The sequence below is a fragment of the Penicillium cosmopolitanum genome (assembly GCF_028827165.1).
Source record: "Penicillium cosmopolitanum strain IBT 29677 chromosome Unknown utg000009l:1.0-9042332.0:1.0-9050551.0, whole genome shotgun sequence".
Lineage (NCBI taxonomy): Eukaryota > Fungi > Ascomycota > Eurotiomycetes > Eurotiales > Aspergillaceae > Penicillium > Penicillium cosmopolitanum.
In genome coordinates this window covers 3,157,083-3,170,013 of record NW_026622679.1, presented here as the reverse complement: position 1 = coordinate 3,170,013, position 12,931 = coordinate 3,157,083, and the positions used below count along the sequence as shown (strand labels likewise).

The 12,931-nt window shown below is 51.4% G+C and overlaps 4 protein-coding genes across 4 annotated transcripts; 1 reads left to right on the top strand and 3 right to left on the bottom strand.

Moving 5' to 3' along the window:
- N7509_009298 (uncharacterized protein) lies at positions 1-1,006 on the bottom strand (the record flags this gene model as incomplete). The annotated part of the gene is made up of 2 exons (XM_056633935.1): positions 1-606; positions 713-1,006. 2 exons carry the CDS (start codon positions 1,004-1,006, stop codon positions 1-3), a joined length of 900 nt encoding a protein of 299 aa, XP_056484555.1.
- A 1,923-nt stretch (positions 1,007-2,929) lies between these two features.
- Positions 2,930-4,841, bottom strand: N7509_009297 (splicing factor cactin; the record flags this gene model as incomplete). Its single annotated transcript, XM_056633934.1, has 5 exons — positions 2,930-2,947; positions 3,010-3,042; positions 3,109-3,738; positions 3,800-4,276; positions 4,338-4,841. 5 exons carry the CDS (start codon positions 4,839-4,841, stop codon positions 2,930-2,932), a joined length of 1,662 nt encoding a protein of 553 aa, XP_056484554.1.
- A 241-nt stretch (positions 4,842-5,082) lies between these two features.
- On the top strand, positions 5,083-6,760 carry N7509_009296 (uncharacterized protein; the record flags this gene model as incomplete). Its single annotated transcript, XM_056633933.1, has 2 exons — positions 5,083-6,000; positions 6,050-6,760. The coding sequence occupies 2 exons, from the start codon at positions 5,083-5,085 to the stop codon at positions 6,758-6,760; spliced, it is 1,629 nt and encodes a 542-aa protein (XP_056484553.1).
- A 337-nt stretch (positions 6,761-7,097) lies between these two features.
- On the bottom strand, positions 7,098-11,337 carry N7509_009295 (WD repeat protein; the record flags this gene model as incomplete). Its single annotated transcript, XM_056633932.1, has 2 exons — positions 7,098-10,944; positions 11,156-11,337. 2 exons carry the CDS (start codon positions 11,335-11,337, stop codon positions 7,098-7,100), a joined length of 4,029 nt encoding a protein of 1,342 aa, XP_056484552.1.
- Positions 11,338-12,931: the final 1,594 nt, after the last annotated feature.

Genomic DNA, 12,931 nt, shown 5'->3' with positions numbered 1-12,931 from the left:
TCATCCTCGCACAAATTGGAGATCAGTTGTAGTATCAGGACTAGCATTAAGTCCATGGTGGGTGTAGATCAGTCCATAATAGCCCACTTGGCCCATGCCCGAGGCTGAAGATTCCAATCCTCCAGTGCCATAAAATAGAGGATAGTTTCCAGGAGGAGGGGTTGTGCAGCTGATCACCTCATCGGGAGCGTGGTTTTGAGAGGAGTTGGTGCTGGGAAGTCCGGATGGGGTCGGCCCTAGAGTCATCTGGTAGGGAGAAATGCTAGCACTGCTTTGCGGAGCGCGAATAGGGGGGCGTAGGAGTTTCCGATGAGGCTGAACCAGCGAGCGGGGTTTATGTAACGTCGAATGCTCGTATTTCTGGTCTCGGAACTGCTCGTGATGTGGACTATTGCGCATCCTAGCCGCATTTTTCGCTGCTTTCCCACCTTTGGACCCAGAGCGGCGACGCTCGCGAGTCGTGGGGTCCGAACTGTTCCCCTTGCGATGGTTCGCCTTGCGATATCGGGTCGTCGATTGAATGCCATCTTGATACGCTTCGTCTGTAAGACGCCAGAAATTGACTGGTTTATTGTCTTTGCCTTCACCCTTGATGGCCTCGAACCCCTAAAAAAGCCACATTAGTATTAATCCTCCCCTCATTCCAAAATTGGATATTGATCTCCTTGAGAGAATCCCTCACGGGGAAGAGTCAAGGAGCGGGGAAACACACAGCATTCATAGACAGATTGTGGCGGATGCTGTTCTGCCAGCCTTTCGAATTTGGAGCTCTGTCCTTGTTGGTATGGACTTGAAACCATCCATAGATGTCTTGGAGAGTCAACTTCCTTTGTGGAGCATCTTTTAAGGCCTCATAGATCAGGGCGGAATAAGGCGGTTCAGTAATGGGTTCTTCTTCGCTATTTTCTCCGAAGCTAGTTCTCGGCGAGCTATCATCTCCAACGACATTGTTGGTGGCGGGGCTGATACTATCGACAGATTGTGATGGCGACCGATGAGGAGACATTGAAAGAGATCGTGATGGTGTTGGGCAAAATTTCACAGGTTGGGCTATGTTCTCAGAAACATTTAAATGTCTAGGATAGAAATTCTCCTGAGCATAGAATGGAGATGGACTAAAAACAGATTCGTTGTTCCAGTCTGTGAAGATTTCCTGATCAAAGCTTCTCTGTGTGTAATAATGGATGAGCCTATGACCTATGTAGTCGAAATAAAAAGGTGGCAATTAGTACTCACCTTTGGAGAAACCGAGCTGAGGGAGGAAGTGTGGTATGGCTGATCTGCCACCGAAAGCCGAGACACTTGCGATGGAGTCGGCTCCTCAGCACCCAACACCGGGCCATCCCACCGAGGGCTATAATAAGAGTACGAATAAGGCATCACAGATCCTGGCGGTTGTGAGCAAACCGCCCAGCTCTCATTCTCGCCCTGGGACCAGGGGTGAGACTGGGGGTAATTCATTTGGATAAGGGCCCTAGTATCGGAGGATTGAGACCTCGTTTGTACCGAAGGTTGGCATTGCTCGTGCTCCTGCTGGTCAGTTCCCATCTGACCCAGCTCACTGGAGTATGGTAAATAATTTTCCATCCTGGATGAATTTCTCTCGAAATATCCTGCTTGCGGGGAGAACTTTGGATCGAGCGAGAGGATAATCTTAGACATGTACCTAGTTCAAAAGAGGAACAAAATGTAGACGAAGAAAGTCTCAGGTGGGAGATAAAGGCAAGGCCAACGTAGAAGTAGCTAGGGTGACCGTCATGGCTCGGCGTCGCCATTCAATACTCCAGACAGAATTTGAGCTGTACACTTTTTTTCTTTTCTTCTTGCTCTTTTCCCTCTTCTTGGTCTGTAAGAATAAATTAATAAATTAATAATAAATTAATAAAATTATGAGTTTTTTTTCCTACCAACTCATTGAGCACATGCTTCAGCAGCTGCAAATAGCCTTGATCTATGTGAAAGCAAACATAGAGAATGTGGGTCAGGGCTGTACTATTAGGTATAGAAGGCGACAAGAGGCGAACGGCGGGATGTGGGAGTGGGACGGCGCTCACAGCCATACAGCGTCAGGTTATGGGGATTCTCATCCTGTCAAAAGTGCCCAAGTCTCTAAAATGGTGCAACAACACTTCATAGCACAGGTGTTAGCCAATTATCTCACAGGTGACCCAAGGCGGCTCGATCTGGTCCTACAAAGAGTTGTGTAGAGAAAATGATCATAAGGGGATGATTTTTTGGTAGCGGGCCGCGGACACCTGCAGACTCACCAGCCATCATGCATTGGCCTGACAGAGAGCGTGTGAGCTTTCTGGAAAACTCTACCCTCCAGATTTATGTCCTGCCTGGCAGTCCCTGGCGTTTCTTTCTGGCTGACCGCTTCCAGCCAGCCGGAAGTCTTGAATTGCTGCACGAAGTACTGACTGCAGGCCGGCATGTGTCACCACGACACTAGAGACTTCAACGTCTCCGCGGTTCCGGAAGGAACCAAAATTCCTGCAGGCTAACAAGAAGGCCGAAGTACTGTGACTTCTAGTGGAGGTAGCCACTAGGCCCCCCTCCCATGCAAGATGCTGGTTCGCCTCAACATGTGGTATGTGGTCTAAATGGGACTCAAACTGAAAGATTTTCATGAACAAAGGAAGTTGAGGGTGAAAGAAGCTTATTTGGTGGTCAGATTAAGCATCAGATGAAGACTCCACACGTGGAAGGTGCTCAGAGTTGGGCTTATTGAATGCAGGAGCAAGAAACGGAAGGGAAAATATTTCCAGCCTAATCAATTGGGAGTGTTTTGATTCAAAAGGGGTATCCGCTCTCTGGAAGATACAACCGGTTTTGCCCTACTGCATGTACTCTACACACCACACATATCCACCTCCACCTCCACCTCCACCTCCATCCCTATAAAATGCCTATGTGGAAGTGACGTGTGTTACTTCCGGTAATAGATCTGAGACAAAATTAATCAGTATTGTTCTTGTCGTGTCTTGAGGGGTCATTGAAGTCGCTTACCCTTTTGAACTGGAAATGAAGCTGGAGAATACCCTGTCACACAGAAGACGTTAGTGTTTCTTGTTGAAAGAGCGGTCAGAGGGGCATGATCTTTCTTACCTTGTCAAATGTGCTCTTGAATCCCCGTTCGCGCTTCGCGCTATAATCCCATTCCTTATCAACGATTCGGAAGGCAATATCTTCGTATGGGGCCCCTGCCATAAACCGAATAAGGCAGGTGTCTTCCTCTCCAGCTTCTGCAGAGGACTCTCCACGCTTGCGACCATTCTCTCGCTCAATGCGATATGTTGGAGCTTTGACCTTGTCAATAAGGTCGGGATAGAAGATGTTGAATTTATACCCTTGTACGACCTTTGGGGGCGGATTATCATGATCGTAATGTGTCTGGTTGTATTTATTCCACTCATAACCCATTTGTACTCGGTTAAAGTATCGTGGTTTGCGGGGCCTGTGCTTGCCAGCCCATTGGGGCTGCGTACCAGTTCGAACAGACTCTTCTCCAGTAAAAATTTCTTCGTTCTCGCTAACGCCCTTGGCCAATTCCTTTTCATACAGAGCCTTGGTCGCCTGTGAGAAATCATCGTTGGGAAGAGATGAGAATCTACTTCCAGTAGCAGGAGCAAGGGCCACGCTAGAAGCAGGGTTCGCAAAGGCTGTAGCAGGCTTGTCGGCTTGTCGCTGTCGCAAAGGAACAAACCCCATGCGCAGAATCTTTTGGCGTTCTTTGGCCTATAGGGAGAAAAATTAGTTTAGTACAGGGGCTTTGAAGAGCATATTTTGTGCGACTTACCACTTGGCGAAGAAGGCTAGATTCGTCCATAATCTCCAATCCTTTATCTTCCGCGCGCACCTGCAGCAATGGATCCGGATCCAAGCCTTCGAACCCGGTCAATTGGGCGGAGTCTTGGTGACTCTCGCCCTGAACGACAGCCGGTGCAAGGGGAGCTAGCTTTTCCCGAACAGACTCCGCCTCGTCTCGCTGCTGCTTTCGTAAATCACGGACGCGTTCATCAATCACAGCTTGATAGAGATTTCTCAATCTGGCCCGGGCTTTCCAGACTGTTAAGCTGCGTAGCAACTCTTCCCAATAGTCCGTATCGATGGGCTCATTCGAGTTTAATTTTCTCCTTACTTGGACCTCCAGATTTTGAAGTTGCTCGTATGTCTTTGGGCTCAGAAGCCGGTTGATGTCAGCGGCCACGGAGCTGAGCGCCCGCCCTTCTGGTGCTGAGGTCTTTTGGCGATCTCGACAGATAATTTTCATAGTCTGTATAAGGGAATGTTAGCACGAGTCTATAAATTGAGCGGGACGATGAAGTCTTCTTTACCTGCCAGAAATCGCGATTCTGCGCATTTGACTCCAATTTAAGAAATGTCTCGATTTCATGCTCCAGATCCTGAAGCTCTGTTTGTGACAATCCTTCAAACACCCCATCTGGATCCACAACATCAATCTCCGAGTCGGCAATCTCGTCATCCATAGGGTTCCGCGTGGGGTCGATCACTCGGAGTGTAACTGTGAGCCAGTCGATGGGCTTCGCGCGCCCTTCCTTCACTCGGATCTCGGCCTTCTTCTTGGCTTGCTTCAACACAAAGATATCCTCCTGCGCCACCCATTCCCGCGCCTGCTCGTCTTCTTGGATCTGGTTGAGCCGCAGTTGATCGCGCATGTCTCGGGGCTGGTTTCCCTGGCGCGATCGGCCTTGATCCCATCCTCGGTTTGAGTCTTGTCGGTCGTCGGGTCCGCGGGGGTGCTTCTGGGGTTGACGCCAGGATGATGGGGATCGCGATCGGCTGCGCTTCGCGCCCCGGTCGGGTAGTCGCGCGGACATTCTGCCCGTGTATGTAAAATTGGTTTTGATTGGGAGTTCTCAGTGGTAGCAGGGAATGTAGGGGGTAGTGGGGGTGATGCTGCGCTGGTCGCGAAGCGAAGTTGAGAAAAGTGATGCGGGTGATCGGCGGGTGCGGCGAAGTTTAAGGCAGCTCCAGGCAACCCCGGCCAGAGCTCAACCTTCATATATGACGGGTCCGGGGCGCAACCTTCTCCATCTACCACATATATGATTCTCAGAGATGTCTTCAAAATGGCACAAGTTATCTTTACAGGCGGGATCATTACCGGCGCTACTTTTCCAGTACATCTGGACTCGCGAAGGCTATGAGTTCTACCTCACCGATCTCACTTCTATCTGGTCAGAGCAACTTGGCCGCCAGGATATCTTCAAACGCGCCGAACAGGGACTCACCACTATTGACCCCAGTGAAGGAGATGATCAACTGGAACTTCTACTCACAAAGATCGGCGAGGCACTCAGTGGTACTGGTGGCAAGCCAGCACTAAACAGTGGATCCAAAGTCGATTCAATCGACATCAATATCGGCGCCAAACTCCCTGCTCCGCTGAGGCCGTTGAAATGGACATTGAAATTATCGAAGGAGCCTACGTCATCTTTGACAAATCGCATTCTTCTTCCACTGTTGAAAGATGAGGCGGTTTGGGAATCCCGCCAGCAAGCGCTTTCGGATCAACTTCAACAAAAAGACTGGGTTTTGGACAAGCTATTTGACCGGATAGAAGCTCTTAGTGTGGACATGAGCACTATATTTCCCAGTGCTTCTGGAATACGCCCCACTCGAAACGCTGACGTGCGGTCTGAGCTTGGGAAGCTGGTCAAAGGTGTTGCACCGTTTGACGAGAAGGCCTGGCTCGCCCAACAAGGCGGTTCTTCCAGTGCCGTCAGTTTGGCTTCAAATTTAGTCCATGAAATTTTTGGTTCGAATTTGAAGAAGAGTCTCATTAGCTTCAACCCAGTGCAAGATCACTGGTGGGATGAGCTTGGCACATTTTCAAATACTATCTCCCAAGAGGAAGCTGATCTAGTCCCCCAAGAGGAAGCCTCCAACAGCTTGACAGAAGAGCCAACTAAACACCCGGAGCCAGGTTTAGATGACGGGGAAGATACAGCAGGAACCACCGACTCTGAATTCGAGGTTTGTGGACCCTTCCTTCTAAATTTATTTCTATGCTCACCTAATCTAGCGATATGAAGAACCTCCCCGAGGAAAGGCCCCAACCATAAATACCAAATGGTCCTCACCACAGCCAAACCCAAGCTCAAAGAAACGCAGTGCTATCAAAGGGCAGGCCGGTAGAGGCAGTGGATCAACAGCGCCCGAATCAGAATCAGATCTCGATTCAGCCCCCGCTCCGCGAAACCCCAAAGCACCAAGCATCTCCCCGGAACCAAAGCCTACTGCAAAGCCACCCAAAAAGGCTATCGGTAAGCTAGGTGTCATTGGGGGCAAGAAAAAGCAACAAGCGGAGCCACGGCCACCCTCTCCATCAGAAGCCCCAACTCCAACTCCAGCACCCGCGAGTCCGGTCAAAGATGGCGAACCCGCTCACGAGACCGCGGCTCTGCCATCACCAGCTAAGGTGAAGAAGCCCTCAAGACTGGGCGTTATAGGCGGCAAAGGTAAAGCAAAGCGTCAGCAAACACCGCCGCCCGAGCCTCCCACTCTGCCGCCAGCTCATGAATCGCCGACCAAATCACCGAAGCGCGAGCATGTATCCCCGGAACCAACAGTTAAAGGTCCTTCAAAGAGAGGGAAATCTGCCGAGCTACCTGTTGAAGCACCCCCCAAAATCCCAGAGACGGAAGAAGAGAAGGCGCGTCGGAGACGGGAGGAGCTGAAACGACAAATGGAAGCTCAGAGTAAAGCCCCAGCGAAGAAGAAACGGAGGTTTTGATCTATTTGGATCGATACGAGATGTACGGAAGTAAATGAAAACAACATATTGGAAATATTGAATTCCTTGTAGACTGATTGGATTGAAATGAAATGAATTGTCTTTCGACAGGGGAATCAAAAATAAGTTTCGTAAAGGAAACTGGACAAGAAAAGACTCGCTGTAAAGAACAAAAAAAGGAGAACGAAAACCGAACCCCCATACTCCAGGCTTCTTTGAAGCAATGCGGTCGGGGAAGTTTATAAAATACAAATCATGCAACAAATAACCAGATAAGTTGCAGACTTCAAAAGCGAGGTTGCCGAAGAACAGATTATCCAGGCAAAGCTCTGGGCTGCTACTCTTGTGGTGCAGCACTAGTTCGACTAGAAGGCCCTCTTCGCCTTCCATGTTCGACAGGCGTGACAAGCCTCACCTTCTTGGGCGAAACAGCACCAGAAGAAAGAGCGCTCTGGCTGGTACCAGCAGAGTTCCCCGAGGTATTGGACACGGCACTGTTTTGGCCCGTCGCGGCAGCGATACCTGCCGCCCCGAGCATGCCCCGAACCTTCTCAACGGCCTTGCTCTCACCCTTCGACCAAGGATCTCGCTTCACGAGACCCACGCCGGACGAACGGCTGACGGAATCGCGACGCTTTGACTCGGTAAGGAGGATCTGCCGGTTGGATTCGCGACGCGGACCGGGCCCGCAGTCATGCATGCAGCCGGGCGTGGCGCAGCCGCCCTCGCTCATAGAAAGATCGCTGAGCCAGGTTGTGATGCAGGTGACATGGCCGCCATGACCACAACCTTGACACCATGACCAAAGAGCCGAGCCTTTTGGCCTAGGCGTGGCGAAAGAACTGAGAGGATCGAGCTCGTTGGCAGGAACAGGCTCAGTGGGAACAGAAGATTCTGATGAGAGGCGTGAAATGGTATCACCGTCGGTTTCAGAAGTGGTCATGCTTGGGCCTTGAGTTGAGCGTTGCTGGGATTCAGCCGCAACCCATTCAGGAGGCGGGTCGATGCTTGAACAAACGGCGCAAGGTGATTGTGGGGTGTTGCAACGATGACAGCGTGTGTTGTCGCGTGTGGGGTTCTCGTAGGGTCGACGGCAGGATTGGCAAAAGACATTTATGAAAGTGTCCGCCTGAGCATAGTCATAGACAGCAGAATACTTGGACACACATGACAAACGAAGCTCTGCAGCCTCCAGGTCCAGTGAGTGGCGGATGAGAAAATCATTGTAGGTTTTGAAGATCATCTCGCACTCTTCATATGGAAGAATGTCATCGCACTCTTCAAATATGATATGAAGCTTGTGGAGCAAATGGGCAGCGGTTTGGATGTCCACAGAGCTACTACTGCTATGATAATAGCGCACTGCCTCTTTCAAAATAGCTTCGATGCTCCATGGCTTTGGGTCCGATGCATCGGGCGTAAGCGGAAGTCTCACTTGAGAAATATCTTCGCCAATCCCGGCAACTGCAGGATAGGCCGCAGCGCCTGTGGAAAGGCCATTTCTTGAAGATTTGAAGTAATCATCGCTTTCCGGGTGTTTAAAGGGGGTCGACTCCTTCATTAACGGTGCAGGGCTAGACGGTCGCTCAAGATGGCCACTATCCTCCTCCAGGACAGATTCTTCAAGTTCCAAGCTATCTTCAAGCTCCTCCTGGGTAGGCTCTAGAGTGGATTCTCGTCTCGCGAGAGAAGAAAGCCGTCTACCGTTAAAGGAACCACTAGCTTGGCCTCCATCCGATATCCGGCGGTCAGAAAATTGCCCATTAGAGGAGAACGAGCCTCCTAGAGATTTGGAGGGCTGTGAACTGTCCGTAGAGGCGGAGAACATTGGAAAACTCTCCGAGGAGTCATGCCGCTGGTAGCGCTCTGTAGCTGGGGGGCGGTTCGATTCCAACGTCAAAACTTTCTTTGGGGTTTGCTTGAAGTCGCGGATTGCGGCCCGTTTGTCTTCCATCTGCTGGTCATAATCGTCTTCCGATGCTTGTCGTAGCAAATCTGGGGGATCTCGACGGCGCCAGTCTGATCTGCCCGCGATAGCTCTGGGTGCAGATCTTTGATCACTCTCCGGGTCTGCCAGCCCTGGCTCCCGCAGGTAGTCAATAGGTTGACCCGAAGCAAATATCCCTTCGATAGAAGTTGCGGATTGTTCTTGTCGGAGTTCTGCAGGGGCGGGGACTTCGGGGCCCGACATGCCCCAGCCGTTATGAGAGCTTAAAACGGACGGTGGGAGTGGATCGAGATCGATGGCATTGTCACTGATAGACGGGATTTGAGAGTCACTGTCCGTCCAAGAGTCCATTGGTGAGTCGGGTAACGGCTGCGCAAGTGGTGTAGTCATGTTCGATGTACTTTCAGCTTCTAGAGTGAGTCCTCTCTGGCCCTCCGTTTCCATAACACCCTTGAACAACCGACTCTTGACTTTCCCTTGTCGGTTTTCATCTACTGTCGATTGAGCCTTCTCTGACAAGAGTCCATCTTTGGATTGCCTGCTGGTCGTGGTACCTTTCCCTGCAGGCTGCTCCCTCGACCTGCGTTGCAGCTCTTGGATGACGGCGAATTTTACAATCCGCCAGGTCTGGGCGAGCTTCGGGAGAGAAACGTCATCCGCACGCTCCGCATTATGGTCGAGAGACTCCATTAGAGAATTCAATACATCTACATGAGTTTGGTTATGAATGTTTTCATCCATCAGCGGCGAGTAGTTCCGCGCCAAGAATCGGAAGACGGATGCATCGTTCGTGGCACCAGGAATGCTTCCGATAGTTCCAAACTGACTGGGGGCGGGGGTGGAGATCTTGGCTAAAGCTTCTTCGAGGTCAAGAACGGGGATGCTGTCCACGGCTCCGGGTGGGGTGTTGCCGAGCGATTTCGATCCGGAGATCGTCGTGGGAGGTTTGACTTGCCGCGGCCGAAAGGACGATGCAAGGACAGCTTCGTCAAGGAAATCGTCTGCTGGGCTTTGACTCAATGATTTATCACCGGTGCTAAACTGGTCGTCATCATCGAAGGGAAGAGATTGAGTGGCGTTGACGTTGGGAGGTTGCCGCCTCAGTCGTCTCTGGCCAAAGGCCACAAATTCACCATTGGGGCTCCAAGCGACCGAGCACATTGGGCGACGCTTGATGACCGTTGGAGAATACCGAACATCTGTTTGTGTGAATGCCCCGGCCTCTCCGACGGTCCATAGCAAGTCCTTGGAATGCCAGAGCAGGTCCGTGGCCGGTGCATCATATCGGTCAAACTCCCGGAATGGCATATGTGGGCGGCGGAGATCCCATAGGTGGATGCGCGGGTCCTCTTTGTCATAGGCCGTGACAATCTGGGAGGACTGCCACTCCCCTGAAGCGGGCGAGTCACCCACCCAAGAAGGTGGCCGCCAGCGGACGTTGGTGACGGCCTGGGGGGTCCGGAACTGAAACGCAGGTTTCTGTCGGCGCTCGGCGGAGGAGGAGAAATCCCAGACCTTGACTTGGCGGTCTGTACCACCACTGACGATATGCTTGCCATCAGGATGCCAATCAACAGCGAAACATGGACGATCGTGAGCCGCAATTCTCATGAGCGGGGCGTTGGTCTTGCGCGAATCCCACATCTGAATGGCGCCGCTGTCCGAGGCGCTCGCAAACACGACGCCGTCGGTGGGAGACCACCGGACGTCCCGGATGGCATCGCTATTACCTTGATAGACATGCTTGCTGCCGCACGTGGAAGGCCCCCGATTCGCAGAGGCGGATCGTAAATCCCACATCCGAATTGTACCATCTTGGCTGCCGGACAGCAGCCAAGATGCGAGGTGAGGATTGAAGGCCAGTCGGTGAACCTGGCGGTTGTGGCCCTGGAAACGACATAATTGGAGGCCGGGCCGCTGCAGGTCGTAAACGACGACCCGGCCATTGGCGACAGCCGTGGCGATTATTCGGTCGTAATTACCATGTGACCACTTGACGTCCTTCACGTTCAACTGGTCCTTATGCGGCATCGACACGCCCGCATCATGGTGGGTGGATGCATAGCTGATGACAGTGTTGCGAATATTAAATTCCTCCGATGAATGATCAGGCGAGACGCGGATGGTTTTGAGGATATCCTTGCCCCCGATCACCGCATGTGTCCGCTGCGGCGAGATATCAAGTGCGGCGATCGCAATGCCGGTTCGGTGAGTGACTGTCTGAGGTTCTCCTGGTCTGGTGACGTTAGAATGTCATTGGCCGATCTAAATGTGATGTAGCAGGAAAGTTGATGTGATCCGATGCAGAAGCGGGGAATGAGGAGAAGAGGAGAGATATGGGGGGCGGAGGAGGAATCGTGGACCAGAAGGTGAATATCAAATCGAAGGAAGCTGATTGATTGTGCGATTGAAAGCACGAGCGGTGTGAAATGACATGCAGCACGTACAGAGATTTGGACCTGATCGGTCTAGGGCCATCGACCCGGCTATTCTGAGGACTGGGGGGTCTCGATCCCGAAAAGAAGGGTTGAGCGAAGCGGGCTAACGCGTTCGCAGCGCGTGAGTACTTCTGGGTGGGCGGCGGCGGGGGAGGAGGGGCGGGCGAACGTGACCCTGAGAGGTCTGACATTGCTCCTCAGGTGGCCATGGGGGGGCACACGACCAGTTGTCATGAACGGAGTGGAGGGGAGGGGGGTGGGAAGGTGAATGCGCCGAACGGGGTTGCGCAAGCGGTGAAGGATGCTTTGTGTAGATTCTCCAACTCCCAGCTTCCACCTTGGGCGCCCGTTGGGCATGGCCAGGAGCGGTCTAGACGCCAACACACAGGAGATCAGATTGGAATTTGTTGGACACTTTTCACTGCAGGACGGCCCGGCCAGTTCGGGTCTGAGATGTGAGGCGTGAAAGGGTAGAATTGGAGAGGAAGTACTTCGTAGTATCAAAGGTACCCTCCACAATCATGTCATGTCAAGCAGGCATAGACGCGGATGAGGACACGGATGGCGGACCCACGATAGATTCCCATGGACCAGCTTGATCAGCTCATGTCTCAGTTTTCGGATTTGCGGGAGTCCAATGATGGGACAGCCCTGGAGTATCCTGGTCATCGCCCCTGATGGCAACTTGAAAATCAAAGTTGACTAGTTGACTAGGGGGAGAGGGGGCGCAGTTACAATCCAACGAATCTCATCGGACAAGGTCCAAGCCCTAGGTTAGGGCGTTGCACATCACTTGGATCTAGATCGAGGTCGATGGTGCATCTGATCGCAAAGAAAGTACCAGTGAGAAGTAGTATGCAATAGGCATGTGTATAACCAGATATTTATTCCGATTATTTTTGGTTGGAGGAGGGGGTGGTTCATTCCATGGTCTACCACAACCTTAGGATACAATCGATACTATTTATAATAATAATATGATTTGGGTGCTACTAGTATTACTTTCTTTAGGTTGATGATCATCCCAAACCTTGGAACTTGAAGTCTTGACGTATGCAGACCGAGTACGACTACTATTAGTAGCACATATGGTACATATGAGTAAATATTCTCCGTTGATATATATAACATGTCACATGGGGGGTGGCCCATGAGATCTCCTCCATTCCTCTTCTTTCTTCCTCTTTGCTCTTTCTTGATCCACCTATACCTCGGTATCCTCATACCAAGTGGTTGATCCCGAACTACTACACCACCACCACCACCACTAGTTACTAGTAGTAGTTCGTATAACTACTAACTAGGTCCGAGTTCTAAGGTTGGCGGTATCTAATGGTCTCCGGTCACGGTACTTTTTAACATACCTTTAGGATTTACTACTAGTAATCCCCTCTACCCACCTTCATCTCTCCCTACAGAAGTACTACTACTAATAATACTAGCCCTGAGTAGTACTATCCTGGGAACTTGAAATTCCAACCTGGTCCACTGGCACTGGCATCGGGCACCATTTCTCAACCTTGCTCTCTTGCGGCATCACATTTGATTTCCGACGCGGCTTGGAACCTTGGACATTTCGCAAACATCTCGGAGTTAGGGAAACTCATGCTCGGATCCGATTATAAAAAGAACTCTCGGGATCATACTGCCAGTTGGTGTGAGCTCTTTTTTTCTTCTACAGTACGTACTAGACCCCCCCCCAGTGGAGCCGTATTAGCTGCAGCAGCGCTGCATCCACACCGTCATTTTGGGTGTTGTCTATACTCCAATGCAGTACTGCAGTAC